General features: G+C 41.1%; 1 protein-coding gene across 1 annotated transcript in view; it reads right to left on the bottom strand.

Annotated features, from left to right (window-relative positions):
* fam172a (family with sequence similarity 172 member A) overlaps window positions 1–25,593 on the bottom strand; it is a 538,430-nt gene that overhangs the window by 280,660 nt on the left and 232,177 nt on the right. Inside the window, 4 exon segments of the mRNA XM_034170053.1 lie at window positions 12,492–12,517; window positions 12,520–12,552; window positions 12,555–12,596; window positions 12,599–12,707. Coding sequence (XP_034025944.1) covers window positions 12,492–12,517; window positions 12,520–12,552; window positions 12,555–12,596; window positions 12,599–12,707 — 210 coding nt within the window.

The raw sequence follows: 25,593 nt of genomic DNA, 5'->3' as shown, positions 1-25,593 counted from the left end.
GTTCCAGTCCTGCCACACGGACAGATTCAGGAAGTCTTTTGTCCTTCAGGCCATCAGACTGTTTCAACTCTTCCCATCTCAGTAAGAATAATCCTGTGACACATCTGTTTGACCTTTTTATTGCTTTCTTTTTGCACTACCAACACTGTTTACACTGCTTACTTCTTTGCACAACCTACACTGTTCACATTGTGTACTGTTTACATCTGTGCTACCTCCTCACTACTGCACTACTACATTTACTCCTCCGTCATATTCTCTGAGACTGGATGCTGCACTTGCACACAAATTTATTTTATTTTTAGTTAGTAGCTTTTATTGATTAGTCCATTTTTCTTTTATTTACTTAACCCTATTTTGTGTGTCTGGTGCAATGTGTGTGTCTTGTCTAATGTGTAAGCTGCTGGATGCCTTGAATTTCCCCTCTGGGATCAATAAACTAACTAACTAACTAACTAACTAACTACTAACTAACTAACTAACTAACTAACTAACTAACTAACTAACTAACTAACTAACTAACTACTAACTAACTAACTATCTATCTATCATATCTATCTATCTATCTATCTATCTATCTATCTATCTCTATCTATAAGAGCCAATGCTGTTTAGTGTGAGGCTGGTAGAGCAAGCTGTTAATTAAAAAAAAGAACCAAAGACTGAGGCAAGAGAACAAATAATAGATTGCTCCAGGTGAGTAGGTCACCATCCTTGCATTAAAGTTCCTGGCATCGGTGCAGGTGAATGTGAAGTAATATCTCTACTGACATACCACATAAAAACACCTCCAAACAAAACTGAAATTTGGTCTTAAAAAAACACCCACTGAGGCATGTATCATGGGGAAAGAAAAGCAGGGCTAATATCGTGTCCGATTAGTCTCATATTGACCAATGGGAACACAAATAGTATTGACAGAGTATGAAATCAACTGGTCCTTTAAGAAAGCCGATGTCAGCCTGTAAGTAAGACAGGAGAAAACAAAGAGTATGAAAAATGGAGAAGGTAATAATGAAATAAATTAATTCAAACAAAATAAAATATATTACTGATGCAAAGTCTTAGAAGCCAACACAGTCATCACCACAGTTCAAATTACAGGAGGTGTGTACTTGGACAGCCGCCTCAGAGGCCAAACGCAGCTTCAAGCTGGAAGTTTCATAAAATTTATACATCTTCTTACATGTAATTGAAAATATTACAATACAAATCCCATAGTCATACCCAGAAGAACTTGTAATACACTCACTTCCATCGTTGCGATGGGTCACTTAACCCTCTGGGATCAATGGATGCACTGGCACATCCGAGCCGACTTTTCATTATATTTCTATTAATAAATCAGCAACGGAACATCATAATTGTTTTGACCACTTCCTGAAACTACAGAGTGAGAGCTCTTGTCCCACTCTCTCCTGTAGGTGATCTTTGATTCACAGCCAATCCTAGAGGCCGGTAGAAGTTCCCATGCTGCCTCAGCTCTCAGCAGACTGAAGGTGCCTCTGTGTGCAAGAGAATTACTGCTGTCATGTCTTTATTTTCAGTGACAAAATACACAAAGAAATGGTCATAAAGACACTTTCAATAAATGCAAACACTTTAATTTTAATTCAGTGTTTCACAAAAAGAAATTATGGAAAAACACATGAAGGAATTACCATGCCATCTGGATCAGTGCACAGCAGGTGTGGATGTATCTCGAATTTCAGAAACTGGGTATTTTCTACATGGGATAAGGAGATAAGGGAAGAAATGAGGCATCCAGCTGTTTTGGTAAGTGATGATATCTTAAAACTGTTTTGTCATGTCCAGAAAGTTTCAAATGAGCACTGTGTGAATGTTTTCTGCAGATTTGTGCTGCATGGGACTACAGCTGTTTTTATCACAAAATGTCTGCTGTTTGTTTCTTTGGCTGGCAAAAGTGAGTTGACATCAGCTTTGCTATTAATTTATTTTGAACATGGATCTAACAAAAAAATGTAAAGTAGTATAATATTGTGGTCTGTGTTCTTCTTTCGCCACCTCTCTCCAGCTGATGTTAACTATGATGTTGGCAACCGGGAACTGCTAGCTATTAAGGATGCCCTGGAGGAGTGGAAACACTGTTGGAGGGGTCTACACACCCGTTCATTGTCTGGACTGCTCATAAAAATGTCACCTACATTCAAAATACCAACTCAATGTCCTACAAGCCAGGTGGGTTGGTTTAATTTGTCAGACTCGGATCAAGAACACCAAACCATATGCCTTACTTTGACAGTTCATCCTGACACAGACTCAGGTACCCAAGAAAATATCATCCCTCCTCAGTCATCATAGGGAACTTCACCTAAGAGGTTGAACAACACATCCGCAAGCACAGAGGCAACACCAGGACCCAGGTGGGGGACCTCCAGGCTGTCTATTCATTCTACCACCTATCATCTCTCAATTTTGCCACTCTAGCAAACTCACCTGTCACCCTGGAATAAACCACACACTGGACATTGCTAAACAATCCTTTTGGGGCCTGCAGTAGCAGCAGAATGCAGATATTTGCGATATTCTGTTTGTTCAAGAGGAAAAAGTCACACCAACCCACCACCACACCCATCCTGCATTGTCCTTGGTCACACATATGTTTGGACTTTGTTACCCGTCTTCTAGCCTCCCATGGCCAACCACGTCATCTTCACTGTTGTAGACTGATTCTCGATTTCGTCCTCCTCTTCAAGCTCCCGACCGCCTCTTGAAACCAATGAGTTCCTGGTCCACCATGTCTTCCATCTGCCATGGCATCCCGTTAGATATGGTCTCAGACTGTGGACCCCAGTTTACATCACAGGTATGGAAAGCTTTTTGTTCTGCCTTGCCACGGTCAGTCTGTCATCTGGTTTTCACCCACAGTCCAACGGCAACGCGCAACAGGTTAAGCAGGAGTTGGAGCCTGCGCTCTGTTGTGTCATCGCCAGGGGACCCTGCGGCTTGGAGTGACCCACTTGCCCTGGATTGAGTATGCCCACAACTCTCAGGTGAGCACTTCCACCAGACTGACCCCGTCTGAGTGCTCCCTAGGATACCACCCCCATTGTTCCAGGAGCAAGAGGAGGAGTTGACAGTGCCGGCCATTCAGGCACACCTTCACCATTGCTGCAGGTGACCTGTTCTACCTTGCTCGCCTCCAGGGACTGAGCTCGTCGCCATGCAGACTGCCATCAGACCCTGGCCCCCGCTCTACTGTAAGATGTGTGGTTATCCTTGGCTAACATTCTGCTGAAGGTGGAGACTCACAAGCTGGCTCCGCGGGTTCTGGGACCTTTCGTGGTGGACCGTATCATTAGCCTGGTGGCTGTTCGCTTGCACCTGCCACAATCTCTCCATGCCCAATCCGGTGTTCCATGTCTCCCCCTGCAGCTGGTCAGGAACAGTCAGTTGTGGATTAGTGGTTAGCACTGTTGCCTGACAGCAAGAAAGTCATGGTATTGATTCCCACCTCTGGCCTTTCTCCGTGGAGTCTGGCATGTTCTCCCCATGTTTGCGTGGGTTCCTTTGAGGTGCTCTGGCTACCTCTCCACATTCCAAAGACATGCGGTTAGGTGGACTAGGAACTGTCTGTATGTGTACATGCGGTGTCAATGTGTTTGTCTGTCTATACAGTGCATCCAGAAAGTATTCACAGCACTTCACTTTTTCCACATTTTGTTATGTTACAGCTTCATTCCAAAATGGATGAAACTCATTCTTTTTCATCAAAACTCTACACACAGTACCCCATAATGGCAATGTGAAACTCCATTAATAAAAGAATAAAGCCAAGAATAAAAAATGTACAGTACAACGGTGCACAAAAAATTTTGATTTTTGCAAATCCATTAAAACTAAAAACTAATAAATCATATGTACTTAAGTATTCACGCTCTTTGCCATGAAGCTCAAAACTGAGCTCAGCTGCATCCTGTTTCCACTGATCATCCTTGAGACCGTTCTACAACTTAACTGGAGTGCACCTGGGGTAAATTCAGTTAATTGGACATGATTTGGAAAGACACAAACCTGTCTACATATAAGGGCCCACAGTTGACAGTGCATGTCAGAGCACAAACCAAGCATGAAGTCATAGGAATTGTCTGTAGACCTCCGAGACAGGATTGTCTGGAGGCACAAATCTGGGGAAGGGTACAGAAACATTTCTGCTGCTTTGAATGTCATGCAGACCCATCAGAACTCCAGAATTCCTCTGAGGAGAGAGCAGAACGTTGCAGAAGGACAACCATCTCTGCAACAATCCACCAATCAGGCCTGTATGGTAGAGTGGCCAGACAGAAACATCTCCTTAGTAAGAGGCACATGGCAGCCCGCCTGGAGTTTGCCAAAAGGCACCTGAAGGACTCTCAGACCAGGAGAAACAAAATTCTCTGGGCTGATGACACAAGATTGGAATAACTGTAACATAAGAAAAGTGAAAAGTGAAGCACTGTATACACTGAATACTTTCCCGATGCACTGTATGTGATCCTGCAACAGACTGGCGTCCTGTCCAGGGCGTACCTCGCGTCACACACCCTATGACTGCTGGGATAGGCTCCAGCCCCTCCATGACCCTTAAGGTGAGTTATGCCAAGACTGCAGACACTGGGTGGCTGGGCACCAATGCAGGACTCATAGCACACGTGTAAGAGTAAAATGGCTTCATCCAAAAATCACAGATAGAGATACGGTACATAGTTAGGCAGTCAACGTGGCAAAAGTACCAAAAAAACCCCCAAACAAAACAAAAAAAACCGACAGGCTGGGTATGGTCAAACTACGAGCAAAGTTCACAGGACACGGCGCCGGGAGATTCAGAGGGGCGAGACAAAGGCTAAGTCCAAAAACGAGGCAGGGTCAACCACAGGCTGACAATCAGGTGGAATGAAGAGACAGGATTGGGACGAAGACAGTGAAGTACAACAACTAGCAGTGAGGAGGTGAACACAATGGACTTAAATAGAAGAAGAAGTGACTGGTAAACAAGCTTCACGTGTGAGAAGTTTCTAGAAAGGGGTGTGGCTTGGTGAATCCAAGATGATACATGGTGCAAGATATTTCTGTGAAGGCTCTCAGCTGTCCAGGTGGTTTCCATAGTAGAGAAGCTTGAATCTTCATCTGGACTGGGTTGCTTGACGCAAGGACGTTTCGTTTCTAATCGCAGAAGCTTCCTCAGCTAAAATTTCTTGCTCTGTTAGTCTGACTTCTGTCTTGACTCTTGTAGAGAAGAATTTTTCTCTACTCTTGAATCTTGTAGAGAATAATTCTTCTCTACAAGAGTCAGACTGAAGTCAGACTACCAGAGCAAGAAATTTTAGCTGAGGAAGCTTCTGTGATTAGAAGCGAAATGTCCTCTTGTGAAGCAACCCAGTCCAGTCGAAGATTCAAGCTTCTCTAAGATGGTGCAAGATAGGGAGGACAACACAAGGTAGAATTATGAAAAGACAGAGATACGTGAACAGGTGCCAAGAGAGTGAGTGAAGGAAAACACAAGTGAGAGACAAAGGCACAATGGCAGGTGCAGTGATGTGGAGTGGGAACACAATCAGACGGACGTGAGGAAAACAGAAAACATAGATCAAACGGAACCTAGGACAGAGTAAAATACAACTATGATCCGGACCAGAACTGAGCATGAACACGAGAGCAGAAAAATAAGTACAGAAGAAAAACCTACACGAGAACTAATCAGAGAATAATAAGAAAATAAATGCAAAGACAAAACTAAACTGGACCTGACTAAAAAAACAAAGTGACTAAACGAACTATAAGAAAAACAGAGACTACATGAAAACAGAAAAAAACAACATTACACCATAACTGATAACACAAATGAGAAAAGCAAAATAAACAAGTCATTTAAACTAATGATCAATAGTGAACACACAAACTTACAAAACAAAACTAGAATGGAACTGAACAATGGCCAAAGTATAAAAGTGACAAAGAAACAAAGTGACAAAGCAAAACAGAACAGGGAATAATCACATGAAAATAAAATAACTAGTAAATCAAAGCTGGAGCAGAAGGTAAGAGAAAGGAAGCAAAAATGGACTCCAAACCCCGGATCCAGGCTGAAACCTGACAGAGTAAGCGGTTGAAGATGAGGTGAGTAAAGTAAGTCCCTTCGGCTCCTCCCTTGTTTTCACTCGGGGTCACCACAGCAGATCCAAGGTGGATCTACATGTTGATTTGGCACAAGTTTTACAGTGGATGCTCTTCCTGATGCAACTCCACATTACATGGAGAAATGTGGCAGGAATGGAACGTGAACCTGGAACCTTCCACACTGAAACCAAGCACACTAATCACTTGGCCAACATCCCTGCAAAACGTATATGTGAAATAAAGGTTTGAATCATTTTGAAAAACTCACATTTTCAGTTTTAGAGCCAAATTATTATGCAACACAGAGGCATTTTACTAAAAGAAAGTACCTTAAAAGGGGAATTACTAAAAGTATGGCAAAATCAAGACAATACCCTTTGACCCTAGAAGGTTCTGTGGTCTAGTTCGTACCTACTCAAATGATACTGTAGTATTCTAAGTACCATATTTTCCAGAGTACAAGTTGTACCTGTCAATAAAAATGCCTCTTGAAGAGGGAAAACATCTAAATCGCAACAGAGTATAAGTCACACCTTTTGCCTGCATTATCAACTCTATTTTGGGATTTCTGTGCACTGTTGTACTATACTTTTTATTCTTGGCTTTATTCTTTTATTAATGGAGTTTATTTTGTTGAGTAAATTTTTGGTATATAAGCCACACCTGAGTATTAGTTGCAGGACCTCCCCAACTCGAAAAATAAACATGACTTACTGTATACTCCAAAAAAACACTATAGTTATCTTCTTCTTTGTCTTTCAGCTGTTCCTGTTAGGGGTCGCCACAGCAGATCAGTCGTTTCCATCTCACCCTGTCCTCTGTATCTTCCTCTGTCACACCCACCACCTGCATGTCCTCTCTCAGCACATCCATGAACCTCCTCTTTGGTCCCCCCCTTCTCCTCCTGCCTGGTGGCTCCATCCTCACCATCCTTCTCCCTATATACCCTGGGTCCCTCCCTCTGCACATGTCCCAAACCATCTCAATCTCGCCTCTCTGACTTTGTCTCTAAACGTCCCACCTGAGCTGTCCCTCTGATATGTTCATTCCTAATCTTGTCCATTCTTGTCACTCCCAAAGAGAACTCAACATCTTCAGCTCTGCCACCTCCAGCTCTGCCTCCTGTCTTTTTGTTAGTGCCACTGTCTCTAAACCATACAAAATAGCTGGTCTCACTACTGTTTTGTAAACTTTCCCTTCACTCTTGCTGATATAGCTTGTTATTTTCTTACCGGCAGAGGTTTTCAGTTATATTGTATCAGAGTATACAGATAAATGCTAACATTATCTAGTTTCTAACTTCTGCCTTAAGTTACAGTTTACTGAAACTAATGCTAGCTCACTAAAGCTAAAATCTGCTTACATAACATCAGCTAAATATTATTGGGTAAGCACACTGACTAGTAAGGGCCCCCGGGTTGTCACAGTGTAAGTCACACTCTGGTCAGCGCTAGTATACACAAGTATATTTGAAATTTGTCATCCACATTTGAAATATCCTAATACATGTTATTTTTTATTTTGATTCTGTATAAAGCACAATACTTCCTCTCCCCGATTCGTTGGTTACGCTGTATCATTCATTGCTTGTCCCATACATGACCTACTGCATTGAGTTTGGGGAAACACACATAAAACAAACACAAACCCAAATTTTCTGCTACAAAGAAAGCTATAAGAGTTTATAGAAATAAAAAAAAACATATCATGAGCCAACAAACCCACTGTCTTGCTTGTTTACACATTTTGAAATTCTGGCACTGGGTTGATTATATTACGGTACAGACATGTATAAAGTTAACAGTAAACTGTTGCCTCAACATGTCTAGGAACTGTTTAATATGAGGGAGTCCTGTTATCACCTGAGAGGAACATTAGTATTTGACAGTATAAAGATTCGAAATACTGTAAAAAGTCACTGCATCTCCATAAAAGGTGTTAAAAACTGTTCTGATAGTATTAAATTATCTGGTACTTGGCTGGCTTGAAAAGACTTTATAAAAAACAATATATTTCTTATTATAGTATGATAAATTAGGTTAACTGACTTTGTTACTGTTCTGTTTATCTGTGTGTTATACTGCTGTTTGTTCTGCTGTGTACAGATATTTTAGTTTACTGATTAATCTATATTGTCTCTGCTTGTCTTTATTTTTCTTTTTGGTATTTGTTGTTATGCGTGTACATATATGTATATAGCAACTGGTAAAAAAGGGGGAGGGGGCTTTATAAGCTTTTGCTTCAGCCTACACCCTTTCGGCTGCATAAAAATGGGAAATTGTTTATGAGTTTTGTTGTTCTTTTCTTTTGTATTATGAGAGATTCTTTTGTTAAGTATGTGTGTGCACGCCAAATAAAAATTCATTCATTCATTCACATGTTAACACAATCTAACCACTAGAGCAGTGGTCAGTCACAGAGCACCATGCATGTTCACACCTACAGTACAGACACTGCTTGAAGAAGAAGTGTGTGTCATACTTTCCCAGTGGTAAAGGCAGGATCATATATGCGAATATGCATGTTTTTGTGATGGAGGAAACCAAAGTAGCAGGGATAGTAAACCCATACAGACAGAGGATAGCATGCAAACGCAAAACATCAGAAAGGAAAACCAAGATCCATTTTGCAGAAGGGTCTAATTTTCACATGTTTTTAGCAAAATAAACACTGCTGCAGAATCCAAAAATTTGTTCTCATTGGTAAACATAAAATACCAGAACCTGACAATTAAACTATTACACAACTTAGAGGTAACAATGTATTTTGCTACCTTTGCTTGAGAAAGACAATTTCACAGCACACAGCTGGTACAAATCTAAAAAACAGCAATGCAGAAGTCAAGGTATGTGCAGTGCTCTCCCGGTGAGACAGTTTTTTACTTAGTCTTTAGACTTGTCAGATTCAGAAGTTTAAAGGGGCTCTGAGAAAGAAAAACACTACAGCAAATATTGCAAAGCGATAATCAAAGACTTGGTACACAAGAACCCCTCACCAAATTAAATATGAACTGAAAATTAAAAGTAAAAAAATATTAAAAAAGAAACTTTGTATCAGTCCACCCAGCTTTAAATGGGTGCCGGACTCGGGTGGGAGCGTATTTTATTCAAAATTTTCCAGAGTATTTTTTTTTTTTTTTTAACAGAGCAGGGAATTTTCAACACACACACACACACCACACACACACACACCACACACACACACACACACACACCCACCACACACACCCACACACACACACACACACACACACACACACCTTCAACCGCTTATCCAAGATCGGGTGGCGGGGGGCTGGAGCCTATCCCAGCAGTCATAGGGTGAGAGGCAGGGTACAACTTGGAGAGGACGCCAGTCTATCACAGGGCCACAAATATAGACAGACTAATACGGCCACACTAGCGGTCAATTTAAAGTTTTCAATTCACCTAAGCTGCATGTCTTTGGAAGTGGGAGGAAGCTGGAGTACCCGGAGGGAACCCATGCAAACACGGAGAGAACATGTAAACTCCACAAAGAAAAGACCCGCAGGAGGGAAGAAATTCCACGACCTTCTTGCTCTGAGGCAACTGTGCTAACCACTGTGTCACCGTGCCAACAGATGCAGAGTTGATTTTAACCCCTTAAGCCCTAGAGCCTATTTCACCAAACTCACATACCCATACATTATGATTTATTTCTCAGCTTGTACAAGGTCAAAAATGCAAAAGTTTGGATCAGCTAAAAGACAGGTCCTAGGGAATGTAGTGGATGCAAACAAATTGAAAGTAAATAATACATGGTAGGAGTAAATTAGGTTTTTTTTCCCAAAAATGAATTCCGATTTATATCTTTATTTGCTTGGCGTTTCAGCTGTGGTTAGTTGATATGTGACTGAAGTGGATACTTTTGTAGAGGAGACTTCGCTTGACATTTTGATGTATAATAAGTGTATGTTGGTGTCAGCATTGGTTAGTTATGAGTGTTCAAATGTTCCAAAACAGGGCAAGTCCCCAAATTTGGGGACTCTAGGGTTTAAGAGGTTAAGTGTTATGGGGCTACTCCACAGAGTGCTATTCCTTCCCATTTAATCTGGAATAGCAAATCAGGGTGCGCTTTGAAGTATCATAGTAACTGTTTGATCCATCTTTGTCAACCTTGAACAAACTTGGCATACATAGAAGTTATGGCCATCGTCGGCACCAGATTTGAAATCAGAATCCAATTTTTGAACTATTCAAAAATTTCATCCCGATTCACAAAAATTGTTGCTAGTGTGTGGTAACTTCCAGGTATTCGTAGTCTTAAAAGCTTCAATCATGTACTTGAAGTAGTAGCAGCATTTGTTGTGGTTTTTCTAATGTCTGTCCCAGGGTGCAGCACCTTACTTTCACTTTCAGGAGTTGCCAGGCATGCACTTTATAAGCCAGTCAGTTGCCAGATCTGCACTTTATAAACCAGCCTGTTAGGAGGCAAGACAGAATAAGCCATTTCATCCCATGTTTGCACTTTTTTGGATCATGAGAGATCATAGCAGAACAGCATCCTGTGGAATAGGGATGTTAAATAATTTTAGGAGTTCAGTCAAATCAACCCCTGAGAAATTCAAAAGACAACAGCACAGTGTGACAATTCTGTAGGCCATCTTTAAAAATGGAGTGACAGCTCATAGGGGAGACCTGTGAGGTCTGCGACTGGAAAAAAAAACAAATGCAACAACTTTTGTTTGTTGCTTCACCACTCTCAGCTTTATGGCAGAGTAAGCACCATTAAAAAGAAAACAAACATATACTTGAAATTCACATTGGTGTCTCCCATATGCGTTCTGGCAAACTCACGTCTTGATGTCACATTTTCTTTCTGACAGTGGCTTTCTCTGTAACGCTCTACTATGAAACAGTGAGATGTTTGGATGCAGTTACACTCAAATTAAAGCTGACAGTCTTCTGGACCAAGAGCCTATATTAACACTGGTCCAAAAAATAATCTTCAAACCTTTGCACAAGAACATAAATGGCCATAACTGTACGTAAGAGACAGATACAAATTTGACACAGCTGAGTATTTAAAAAAAAAAAATCAAAGACACAAAGACTGTTTCAGTTAACAGCAGACTGAATTTAAACTAAATTACTGCAAAACAGATAACAGATTGTTTAGCAAAAGACCTTTATGTCAGCTGTTGCAAGACTAGTTTGTGAGTCGTATGAGGGAGAAACGAGCGTGCATGTAAAACAGTGCGACGGGGTAGGAGAGTGCTGGGTCTAATTATCCGTGATTAGAGTGTGTGTAAAGGTACTGCTGAGAGAGGTGAGAGAAAAACCGCCTGTGATGACAGCTCACACACTGCCTGCTCATCCCACAGCAGCCTTAAGTCTTGTCAGACATTAGAGACTGACATCTTTCACACACACTCACGCAAAAGTAATACAGTATATTACTGAGATGCAATGTGGCATCAACCACAGTGCAGACAGCTATGGCAATATAAAAAAAGGTCTGCTCGCCAGGACAAAATTTAGCAAATGCTTACTGAATTGAGCGTTTACAAAATTACAGAAAAGTACAATCCACTGGAAATAGCATTTTGATGGCAAGGACTAAAAAATCTAAATGATGTGATCTTTTATTTTACATCACTGTGACCATATCTGGATAGTAGGACTGGATTTATACAAAAGGAATCTTCCTTTGTTTGACCACAAGGCAAACTGGATGAGGTGTGCACTGCAAACCGCATGCTTCACGCATGTGCATGTACGTCTTGTGTGCAGGCATGTGCATGATTAGTGGATGTATGGTCAGTGTAGCATAAGAATGTTGTAGTGTATTTGCAGAGTGTGTGTTGGGGAGATAATAATCCCAGCGGTCAACAAGAGTGAAGGGCCAGTGCTGCACTGACCAACCCACCATCATGGAGAGAAAAAAAAGGAATGGAAAGAAAGAGGGAAAGAGGGAGGTGGCCATGTGGTTAACACTTGCTCACTGAGAGGCGACTGGAGTGTGGCCAACCTCTTCACAAACAGGCTGACCACACAAGAGCCTCTCTTTCTCCCTCTGCCTCCCATCTTTCCTTCCTCTCGTTACCTAACATTTCCTTCCCTTGCTTCCTCAGCTAACCATCTCCAACCTATCTCTCAGCGTACCTTCAGAATTTTCATCTTCCAATCCAACCCAATACACTCTCTTCCATTTTACACCTATTTCTCACCTCCTAACTCCTCCCATGACTCTAAACTGTCACTCTCTGTACCCCCCGCGCTCCATCCCTCCTGCTTTTAATGAACACCTATTACTCTGTATTGGTTTGGTTTGCTAAATATCTCCATGCCTCCTTCTTTTACTCTCAACTTTCTCTGTTAACCCGTATGATCCTTCCTCTCTCCAAAACTCACCCGTATAGGGATTCGCTCAGTCTCCATCTCTTCTGTGGGTTGCGGTATTTCTCATAGAATCTCTTTTCTTCTTGCCCTCTTTGTCATCTTTGCGTTCCCTCTTTCAGCAGGTTCATCCAAAGGTTCTTGCTGAGAGGGTAGTGGAGAGGACTTGGCTGGCTTCTCCACCTCCAGGTAGTTCTCATTGGGGTTGAGGACCATCACACCATAGCCATCCTAAAATGTAGAAAAGACATGTTTGTATAGTAAAGATACAGAAAAAGACATCAAAATTTATGACATAGATACAGTATTGTACAGGTCTAGAGTTTCTGCATAAATCTGCTTTTTTACCTCTTCACTCAAATGTTTGCAAATTGTAGAATTTGAACTGTCCAAAATCAATATAGAAATTAATTAATCAATTAATAAAATGTCTGCTGTCATAATTGTATCTTTTGTTAAACATAGTAGTGCAGTGTTATATTAATAGCTTACAGCACACTGCATGATTCAACACAGACGACAAATCAGAGAATGAGTTGGTCAACATGTTGTCCCTATTAAAACATGGGATATTTCACTCACTCACAATAACTTTTAAAGGTAAAGAGTAGTCACATAAGATAATCATTTTGTTTATTATTAAGGGCAACACATGCAGCATATTTGCATTTTTAATTATGTCTAAGATGTTTAGAGAATATTGTTTCTTGATCTGTCCAGTCAAAATTAATTCCATAGCACTTAAAAAGTTACAGTAAAAGTCCTTTCCAGGTTAAATGGGACACACATAATTTGTAGCTGGAAAAAAAAACACACCAAAAGATGATAATCAAAAGAAAACAAAAATAAAAAATAAAAAGGATTTGTCCAATGTATTTTAGGAATAAGAATAAGAAAGAACTTTATTAATCCCGAAGGAAATTCTATCTTTTTTTTTTTTTTTTTTTTAAGAATAAGAAAGAACATTTTCATATCTATACTTAATGTTAAATTTAGATCGAGAGCTCCTTTACAAGGGAGACCTGGATAATTAGAAAGTGTCCAATTCACCCAACTTGCATGTCTTTGGATGTGGGAGGAAGCTGGAGCACCCAGAGGAAACCCATGCAAACACAGGGAGAACATACAAACTCCACACAGAAAGGCCACAGGGTGGAATCGATCCCATGACCTTCTTGCTGTGAGGCAACAGTGCTAACCACTAAGCCACTGTGCTGTAAAATAATTATTTACAGATAGATACGCAGTGAGTGAGAGTGTGATTTGGAGAAAATACTGCTTAACTAGTACAGTGGGAGAAGGGTTTTTTTATATTACATATATATTTTTCTTTGAAAATGCCATTGTTAACACAAGTAGGGCCACAGTGGGTAATAAAAGAGAACAGCCCAGATAAAGGTGTTTTTACTTGACAAAACTCAGTGACCTTTCTCCACTTGGGTCTGGAAAAGGTTCACACAGTATGTAAGAAAGAATACAGCAGCAGATATCTATGAGCGAACACCAGAACAATACTCAAAGGCCAAGATTGATAGGTTACTGCAGGTAAAGACGCAAATAAAGACAGAAATAAAGGGTACAGAGAGACACGGAGCAGGCTGGCTGTCAGTGCAGGGACAAGCTGCAGAAGTAACTGGAGGACTGGAATTCACAGATGGCGGTTTGAATCGTTGGTAGCATTTAGTGACTCCAAAGGTCATGTGTCACTTAATATCAAATCCAATCGATCGCACCATCATTCAATCTAAGAGTTAACTGCAACTGCATACCTGCAGGTATGCATCAACCTGTGTGTGTGTGTGTGTGTGTGTGTGTATTAAACAGTCTACAGCCAGCACTGAAACTCAACAAAGTCACACCTGGAAATTAAAGTCAAACTAAAACAAAGTTTATAAATCAAGGGACTGCTGAAGAAGAATTTAACACAGCTATATTAATTTTAAATATAACGCAATGCTAAAATACCCTTGGCCATATGAGCATTGTCTTCTTATAATTTGCAGTTGTTTAATTGGTATCCCAGGGCAAAGTGTGTGTGTGTGTGTGTGTATATATATATATATATATATATATTGCATTTATTATTTACATATTTACATTAATTAAGATCCTATTGTCTTATGTACAGTTTTAACATGTTCAATCAAGCCCTTCGATTTTGTCAAATGATAATTTCACAAGGACAATGGAAATAAACATTTATGCTTTATTGTGTTATCTTTGTATCATTGATACATTCACCTTTGTATGTTATATTGATGCTGCAGAATAAACTCAATCATCAATCACTCATAAACAATATTTTATTGTTTATTTTATCTGCAGGAAGGCGTGTGTGTGCGCATACATGAGCTTTTGACAAGAGTGGAAGTTAGCTTTGAGTTAGCAGAAGTTAGTATGCACACTGATGTCCCCAAGATGTCTTGTAAATCACTCCAGAAGTGTTATCAGGTTACAAAAACAGAGTGTTCAGTTTTAGAAGTGTTTCTTTGTCGGTAGCTTTTACACAATATATGAGAAAGAGGTTATATTCATACACAAACGAAACAGAATTAGCAGCTAGCTAGACCAGCCAATTGCATCACCATGCTAGCATTTGCGAAATGGATTTGCATAATTCATAGCATAAAAATATGAAACAGAATGTGACTTTTTAACTTAAAATAGGTCAAGGTTAGCCATCTTTGAACTTGTCCAAGATCTGTGTCCCAAGAATGCTCCCTGTGAATTTGAAGACTGGCAGTAATAGGACTGGAATTATGATGAGCACAGACAGACGGATGGACACAAAACCTTCGCAATACCTGATGGCCATATTATGATGACCATCGGTAAAAATTATGTTTGAGAAACAGCGGCCAAAGTAGTTACAAGTGAAAGAATAACAATGGGAAGTGTTTTGGGGACAAAGGTAAGTATTCTCATAGCTTTTAGTGACTTTTTCAACACCAAAGCCAATTTAATTAGGTGTTTATATTGTCTCAAGTACTGTTCAAGTACGGCATGAAATGGATGGAATCCTGCTTTGCTTTCATACATAACTCATACTGCATATTACCACACACACAGACACACATGAAAATTTCAAAATATCAGCACTGACAACAGACCTCCAGTAGATGTGAATGAGTCTTCAGAGAAGCAGCATCACTCAGCTTCTTCAGCAAATCGCCATCACACAGTGTCTTCTCAAGGCAACACGTCTCCTCTTCCTTAATAAGTGTTAATGCAACGTGCTTGTCTTCCACTGACACAGCAGCGTGTGTGTCCCTCCTGTGGCCATCAACATCAAACCTGCCACACAACCCTTCTCTTAGCACCTGCTGTGTGTTGACAACAGCAAAATGACACCTTCACACTTATTTGGATTATAAAATTAGTCAGATTCACACTCCATTTCAAATTGAGAAAACGCTCCCTTTGCATCACTGGACGTATTTGTAAAGTTTTAGCACATGAAGATGAAATTTGAATGACAAGGGCACTGGGCACGATTTAATGCCTAATTACCGAGTTAAAAATATGAGGAATATTAGAGTTTCAGAAGTATGTCGTTCACTAAATACCATCACTAGTAAAATTTCAACAATTGTATTTACAAATTTTCATTTTGGTATTAACATTCTTTCAACAGCAGTATGCGTCTAATGAAGAAATACAATGTAGTTTAGTATTTCATTCATGTAACAAATGTAATCAGAACAAATAAATTTGCAAGTAAATTGGATAATGTTCAGACACGCAGACAGATGAACGGCGAGGCGAAACAAAAGCAAAGCGCAAAATCCTGAAGGAAGAACAAAGGCAAAAAAGAAAGGAGGAATGGAAGACTGACCAGAAGGGTAGAAATAATAAGAAAGCGGAAAAGAGAAAGCGGAAAGAGAAGGAAATGTACTGTAGGTGAAGCAGACCCACCAGACCAGCTTTGTGCCACTGCCCACTGGTGGCAGCCTGATAAAATAACTGACAAGACCAGCTCAGCCTGTGGCAGTAACATAACAAAAGCAAGATGTCATTTTAAAATCAACCAACTATTAAGTCCAGAACCAATACAGCAAATATAGACAAATAATTTAACAAATTAATGACAGAAATGCAGTGCATTATAAATAAGTGTAGCACAGGAACAGAAAACCCCTCTGGCACTCAGTCACCATCACATCACTTTGTGTGCCTTTCTACTTTCCCCTAATCCTGGTTCACAAGGCCAAAAGTTAATGGTGTCGCAACACAGGTTAACATGTACTCATGTTAACCCTGAGTGGCCTACAACCACATCTAGGCTTTAGTACTCTTACTGGTCAATAACTCTTCCTGGCCTTAAGCATACTAATGTCACCCTCGAGTGGCTTGTTCCCTAGCCTTTAGCAAAACTTGTGCTAACCCTTAGTGGCCTACAGCCTATCTAAACAAGCTAACAGTGCTAACCCTTTTAGCTACCCAGTCACCCAGAAGGACACTGCTGTGAAGGCGACCAATGTCCTCAGCCTCCTTAGTCTTGAGGAGCAGGGCCGCTGAATTTACTGCTGTGTCGGAAACCATCACTTACTTGAACACTGAGAGGTTTGTGCTGGTGTCAGACACCCCTGCTCTCTCTGTCCAACTATTTCCCCCTTATATTATTGTCTCAAACAACCACATTTAAAACAATGCGTGTAATATTGTAGTGGAACCAGCAAGGCAGAACAAGAGCCCATTTCTGGATAAATTCTTTCTTAAAATATAGGTTACTTGAACTGAACCATTTTTTTTACTAAGATTTTTTTTTTAATATGAATGAATTGTATTTTGATTGAAAGGATATCTGAAGTTGAACTACAAAAATGGATAAAAAGAAAATTGAAAAAAATTCAAATTTGAGCAGCTGCATGTCAGCATTCTGCTCAAATCCCACAGAACAAATTTCTCCCACAGAGCTAACAATCAGCATCCTACTTACTCGTCACAGTTTTTTTTAAGACAGCTAAAGAGTCAGTTCACAACACAAAGACGAAATGACCTAACAGTCGAGTCTCACGGACATATGCAAACTGAATACACTGGGTAAATCTGATCTTTGTGTTGTGATGTGCTGTCACTGAGTGAATTGTACACATGCACGCTGCAAGCTTTAGGTCAGCCTGCTTTTTTATGCAACTAAATCTCTCTCACACGCCGCTAACATTAGGTCATTTTGCTTTTGTCATATGCACACATGGTCTCACATAAAAGACACACACACATAGAAGCTTCTACATTGGATCAGTCCCGTCTTTCGGCAGCACTGTGCAGGCTAAGTCTCTTCCCATGCCCTGTGTGTGCCCCTGTGCCACCACCACACTGAGCTGCTGCCCTGAGGCCAGCGGTCAAGAGGACTGCCCGACCCCTGTGAGGGGGGCACCACGACCTTCATCACCCTGCATCGGACGCTCCTTAGCACTCCTTTGTCGGCCTGTCCCACATCAGATAGCACAACAAAGGTTGCTGCTGCCACGGAAACTGGTGTTTGTCTTGTCATCACGAAGAAATTCTCCTGTCATCGATCGTCTCTCTCTAAATGCATAAATATGAATGTTAAAAAAAAATTAAGCCGAATGCTCTTCAGCATTAGAAGAGTGTTGGAAAACATTTAAATAATAATAAAAACCACAGTCTACTAAAAGAAAATGGCAATTTGTTATATATTTTTGCTGTCTTATGGCACTGTCCTATCATGACAGGGACGTGACCCTATACAGTCAAATTAGATGCCGTTTGTCCAGCAGAACTTTGATGCTAACACATCATTATTCACCTCAGTCACTGTACAGTGTGTGTGTGTGTGTATCTGTGTGCGTACGCCCACGTCAGTGAGTAGTCGGCTTAAATAAGATGTCCCTTTAAGACAGCAGTACCTCTATTTTTCCAGTGGCGTCATAATGAAATGAAATGTGTCTAATGTGCGGCAACGAGGAGAGTGGCGGCCGGAGTGAGAGGGTGTTTCATCTGTGCATGTGGAGCTCAGTGAAGCTTTGATGTGAGAGCTCTCATGTAGCGAGCAGCGCTTTGGGTACAGGCAGGAGGACAGCACTTGACAGGTACAAAGCATGGCTGATAGTGGTCACGGGTGCATGCAGTGAGAAAAGTCCAAGATGTGGTCACGTGAATTTCAGGCTGTATGTGTGGGTGTTTGCTGAATGAGCATATAACGCTTGCATTGCATTTGTATTTTAATATAATTGTGCATCCACACGCATACAGAATTATCGTGTAATAGGTGTCCAATAAAATCGGCTCTTGGGCAGTTTATTACTATGCAGACGGTAGACTGCTTGGATCAAGGCATGCAACGCTCCCTTATTCACCCCCCCACCCCCCCCACCCCACCAAATTGCTTCTGCTGTACTTCCTTGCTTCATCAATAAGCGGCTCCTGATTTGCTAGTCAGCCTTGACTGACAAGGGGGTAAGGGTCACCCCGCGTGGCCTGCCCAATAAGAAGATGTGGAGGGGAGGGATGTCTGCAGGCTACCGTCAGGTTTGAGAACAGAACGGCACACAATGCTGACTGAGATGAGAGGTTAAGTCGGAAAATAAGCGAACAAAGCGACGCATCGCAATCCCTTGGCAGTTCAGTTACCACTGGCCGACGCCACATCAAATGTAAGCAACAGATCGCTTATAGATAAAAAAGAGAGACATCAAATATAAGACTTTTCCTCAGAAATGACACAAGAAAGCTGAGACAAAAAAGTTTATGCTGGAATAAATATAGATCTCTTCCACTCTCTCTCAGGGCCACCCTGCTCTGTGTGACCTTGTCTGTCTCTGTCTCTACATGAGGTTTTTCTCCGTGCTGGGCCCCTTTATCCATCCGATCCCCTCTTTTTCTGCTTCTTCTCTTTTCTCCCACTCGCCTTCTCCCTGAGGCTGTGATACCACACAGACTGCACAGTACTGTCAGATTAAGTCACAGTGCCCCCTTTCTCATTTTAACACAGCGCCAGTCTGAGACCTCCCCTGTAAACCGCCAACACACAACTACGACTCGGTGAGAGTAAAAACGGGTGAGTACTTACTGTACCACAGGGGCCACGAAGAGACGTGTGGATCTTAGTGGTGATGTGAAAGGGGATGAGACAAAGCTGTCATCAGCCTGTCAGCAAAAAATCAATCATCCGGTTGATAACTTGGGATACCCGTGGGGTTATGTGAGTACTTGCAGAAGAGCTAAACGTTCACTAAATATTATTATCTTGGTTTCTTGACAAAGAGAGCAATATAAAGATAGACATGAAAGTTAAGATAAACAGTGCTGCATTAGCATGATAAGATGTGACTCACTGTTGACCCAAATCAGTGCCAGATGTTGAAATTCTTTGCTGTAAGATTACAGTGTGCCTAACTAGCATTTCGCTTAACCCCAGAATCCTGCAAGTTATTATCAACTGGACACCCAGATAACAAGATTACATTTAACAATCTGTCTCCAGAGACATTTCTTAACAAATTAGCCACCAAACAACTTTCTCCTTTCAGTCAAGTTTTGGGAAAATTTAAATTTGAATTTAAGTTCAAAGACTGCTTTTGGTGTTCACATTCACTGATGTAGTGACACTGTAATTTGATCCAAGTAAATATGACTCTAATGATATAAAATGATATTTTTCTTGCTCTTAATGAGTGTAAATATCTTAGGTCAGGATAAGAGGCTAACGTTTTAGGCAAGTCAAACAGTGTCTGTCTGTAATAAGTTGGTTTTAACTTTGGATGTCTGGCACATTTGGATATTGTTATATGGTGCAGCTGAATATTTATAAATGAGTTCAAAGTGGAGCGGTGGGGTGGAGGAAGTGAAGAGAATAGCACAGCTTCTGATCCCTGATGCCTCAGCTTCTTTTCATGCTGAAATTCAATTTCTTTCTCTGATTGGCTTTCTGTTTCAGGGTTGTTGTCTTGCTCCTTCCGACCTGTCTATTTTCATCACTCAAGTATGAAGATAAATACAAAAATGCATAGAGACGCTGATGATGGATAATTGACTCAATGTAATGCAATGTAGTACTTGTTTTTGGCTCAGCTGGTAAAACATGAGTCTTTCGGCTACTTTCTATATATTTGATACTGCACAGGAGGCCTCGCTGTGTCTGAACAGACTGTGCCACATAATGTGGATACGGATACACACATGGACTTCGGAGGCCTGCTTCATCTGTTCACAGTACGACACACACAGGGGGAGGAGGGAAGTGGTGCTAGATTGGGGGTGGATATAGCATTAATCACCGTCCAGGTGGAAATTGTCAGCGTTATCGATTGTGCAAGTAAATGTTACACAAGTCATTTGTCAACTTTTTTTATATAGAGAAAACCACTGTGCCATTAGTAAAGATGCAACTGTGAATGTGAATTCAACAACACTTACGTTTTACACTTGTGTTCACAGCTGTAGCCTGAACTTTTAAATTGGATGACTTACTGTTAATTATTAAAGTACCAAAAACTGCAGTATTGAAAATGGGCCTTGATACAATCATGTTGCTTGGCTGCAATGTCAAGTCTACAGCACAATAAATTAGCATTGTTACCACTATAATTTAATATTAGAGTCTCAAACATGTGCTTGGCACACTCACAGTGAAGGAAATAAGCAGGAAGAGTCCTCAGTCCACAGAGGGAAAGCTGTGGGGAAATAAATACATGAGGCTTATTCTGATGCTGTTAGCATTTTGATTTATATATTCTATATTGTCTCCCCTAAGCATACACATGTATTTTTAATGAGGGCACATAGAGATATAGATCACGGAATGATAGGTGCCTCCCTGCCCTCTGCCTAACTATTTAATGTATAAATCAGGGCGTGAGGAGAAAAGAGGGGGAGGCAGAAAAAGCTACAAAATACAAAAAGAAGGAAGGCAGGAACGAAGGAAGCATCCCAGCAGTATCTCAGCCCTCAATGTCACTGTGCAATGAAGTAACGAAGAGACACACATCATCTTTTTGTTAAGGTGACCATTAATAAGATGACGGTGATGATAACAATGGCTATGGTGGTAAATGAACAAGAGTAAAAAAAATGTTCAAATCAGAATAGGAAAGCAATTCCACCTTGATGTGAATTCTGTAAAAGTGCTGCACATGAGTGTTCACCATCTGGACAGGTAGAATGTTAACACATAAACACACACACACACACACACACTGACTGTGTATGAGACGCACTACCATATGCACACACTCAGCTAGGCAGGGTCAATGACAGGACACGTATAAACACTGTGGACACATGAACATGTGTGTGCAAGTTGATGCAGAGATCGAGTAGCATGGTGAGACCATACACAAGTACATGTGGGAGTGCTGTGAAGAAATCAAACACAAAAATGTAGGTTTGCAGATTTAAAATGAGATTTACAACTACGTTGCAAATTAACACATGATTTCTCAGTGTTAGAAATGATGAACTATCAAAAGCATGCCTCACGTTGCAGTAACCTGTGCTCAGTTAGTAACGAGACTATGCGTTGGCACACAGATTATTAATCTTACTCAACATCACAGGACCACAATGACGTGGGTCAGATGTCAGCCAGAAATCAGTTCACCTCTGCCCTGTCATTGTGACCTGGCATGGAGAGTCACAGAGATAACTGGTGGTCCGGCTGAAAATGCTGAGCATTGTCTGTTTGTGCATGTTCATGTGAGGAAGTCCCTGTGCAAGACCTTTCATGAAAATGTTAATTTGTGAGATTATAATCAGCTTTAACTGTGTAAGCCTCCACAGTATGGATATACACGAGTTACGGGAGGCCGCCACAGCAATCATAAGTTGTGCTTGAAGTGTGAAGGGTAAACACTGCGACTACTCTGTCCTGCCATTTACCCTGCTTATTTTCATAGGATGTAACTAAGAAAAGAGGCAGCAAAAATATAGTGTACCAGTGTGCACCAGCACATTTTCCATAGTGTCATTACCACATGGTTGGGTTTATGCTTCATAGCACACACATGGAGCTACGCATGTATGCTGGAATCCCCTTCATCCTTTTGTCATAAGGCCAAATACATACAGAGAAATCCATGCTGTGGCAACTGAGGAAACCATGCATGGAGCAAGAGACATTTTCATATTAACCCAATGTAGCCTTCAAAAACGGTTGAAAGCAATTAACCATGGAAGGCGGCTGTAAAACACATCCTTGCTTCAGCTCTCTCAGACATTACCCCCCCCAACTCTGGACGCAAGTACACACACACACACACACACACACACACACACACACACACACACACACACACACACACACACACACACACACACACACAATCTTCCGCTTTTTCAAATCTACCACTTTTTAAGACCACCTGTTGTCTATTATTTTTACATACTGCTTTTCTCATAAATCATAACAGTGGGTAATTAATCAAACTGTCAAAACAGGGACCGGAGGTCACCTGGAAGGGTCGGAGGTGTTTGCAGGGCCGATGGAGGTCAGGGTCACACCGCATTCCTCATTATCAAGTTGGGATGGGAGAGCCGGGCAAACAAAAGCGAAAGCAGATGGAAAGGGGGGGTAGATGAAAAAGAGAGTTGAAAGAGAGAGGCAGAAGAAGGAATTGACAAAGAAAAGTGAAAGAAGCTGTCAGCTGCCTACAGATGAAGACGGGGAGGCGATTCGGAGAAGGGAGACATCACATAAAGAGGTGTGGGGGGAGGAAAAAAGAAGCAAAAAGAACAAAAGAAATATACAAGATAATTCTGCTGTATGGAGCTGAAATTGGCTGAAGAGAGGAGGAGAAAGAAAGAAAAGCAGGAAGGATGGTTTCGTCTTCGATGAGAAAATGGGGAATCAGCTGGGGAAGTATGATTGTTATCTTGTTCACTCTCCTGTGTGTGTGCGTTTGTGTGTACGTGTCAATGATGACGCAGACTGATATCTCTCTCAGAGAAGTGTGTATCAGTATCTCAGTGGGTTGAGAGCCAGTTCAGAGACTCAAGGGCCACAGGCCTGGAGTGGCATGTCACTGACTCCACACTGCTGATTAGATCACACTGATTAGACTGTTGCACACAAGAATGTGCACAAACAAAAAAGTTGAACTAATGCTGGCTATTCCACGTAGCAACTGCTGTATATTTACCTAATTTGAAAGTTGGATGACAACAAAATAAATGTTAGCACAGCCCAACGATGCTTCATGTTTTCATAGTTCCCTGAGTAATATTAAGCATGTGTATGCGTGTGTGTTTAAGCAAAATGTGCAGACTAATCAACTAACAGGGGTGCTGTCATTATGTTAGGTGTGAATATGTTAAAGTTAGGGTGACACATTCAACAAGAGAGGGAAAAATAGAATATATGAGCCAACAGTGGAACAGACAACTACCATGAAGGTTGGTGGAAAAGAAAAACTATTTAAAATGTGCTAATGCCAAGAATCTCTGTATGCTGCCCCCCCCCCACCAACCCCAGCTGCAAAGAGCACAAATTCTCAGGCGTAGCTCACTCTATCAAAAACATCACTCCTGAATGAGGCACCGACCATTGCGCAAAATTAGCTGTCACCCTTTCCTCAAAATCTTTGTTAATCTAGTTTCCAGTGTTTGCGGATTTATCAGCACATGCATCAATGTCAGCTCCTTGGTTACTGAGCCGCACTACTTGGGAGAAGATATAATTAAAAATGTTTGGGGCATGGGGTGGGGAAGGGGTGGTTAGGGAGGGCTGCTGAGGAGCAGGAGTGCTAGAAAAAAAAGGAGTGGGGTGGGGTGTGGAGAGAGGGTGTCTGGGAGGAAGAAGGTGAAGTCTTCCTCCTGTTTTGTAAATTCCCCAGGGAGCCTGCGAAGCACAGAGCCAGTGATAACAGACAGACGGGATGGGCCGCGATGCTCTTCTTCACCCCTGTTTCTGTCTTGCACCGGTATCACTCAGGTCAGTGTGTTGTGCTATCTCTTTAACGATGCTACTTCTGCAAATGTGGCCGCAGTAAACTAGCTTCATTTTAACAACAAATCACAAATTAAAAACATCAGACAAATGCTTCCATCTCATGCTAATGTTGGTTTGTCAACTATTTGATACATCATCCTTATTTATCCAGAGGGCTTGGCACAGAGAGTCTTAAAACTGATAAGAAAGTCAAGCACAAAGACGATGTGGTCCGTGACATGTTGGGACATCATTTTGCAGAAACCCAGTGTGAGTAAAGAAAGACCTGACATGCATATTTTCTGTAGCCTGAAATTCTGCATTATTTAAGTACAGTATATGCACGTTCATGATTGTCACAGCAAAAATGAAAACCCTTTGACATGTGAAGGGTGTTGATGAATTACACTGTGTCACTGCTGCTTGCTTGATCCTGGATCTGTTTCCAATGCATCTCATATTATCGTGTGGCTTTTCCCAAACTATCTCCTGCTCATCCAGTTCGCATCAGTGGACAAGGGGCATACTTATTAGCAATTCAACTTCCCATACTCCCCTGCTACAGCAATAACACAAACATACACATGCACAAGCACATGCATGTGCAGGCCACAGAATCACAGACACACACAACTCTGAGCCGTGCCACACTACCAGCAGGGCTTCAGGAATATGGGCAGAACTCTAGCCACAAACATGACAACGCATATGACGTAGCCAAAGGTTGACAGATACATGTTTAAAACATAGAGAATAAATGCAATCTTGTTATGAGACGGCAGCAACTGTAGTCGCCCTCTCTCTCTCCCAAAAGACTTTGATGTCAAAACAATGAATGAATAAATAACTTCACTTAAGATGTTAAACTCAAACATTTTGAGGAAAGAAATTACCTCAAGCCATTTAGGTGTAGCTTACTCAAATAACTCGACTATCGAAACTTAGTCGAAATACAATAAACTTGGTTGACCAACTTTAAATTAATTCAAATGAGCTCAATAAAAAAAGCACTAATAAATGTAAGCATTCTACACTTTATCATACAGAAGCAGCCAGGAATCAATCCAGTGACCATCTGGTTTGTAGTCAGGGATGTAGTCGGGATGACTAATGAAAATCATTAGTCAACTAGCTGGATATGATTAGCCTTTGACTATCCTGACAATAAATTAATCAAGTCAAATCTACACTGAAGAAAAATATAAACACAACACTTTTGCTTTTGCT

This window comes from Thalassophryne amazonica, chromosome 5 (genome assembly GCF_902500255.1).
Source record: "Thalassophryne amazonica chromosome 5, fThaAma1.1, whole genome shotgun sequence".
NCBI lineage: Eukaryota > Metazoa > Chordata > Actinopteri > Batrachoidiformes > Batrachoididae > Thalassophryne > Thalassophryne amazonica.
Note: the sequence above shows the minus strand (reverse complement) of the source record. Positions and strands in the feature narration are given on the sequence as shown.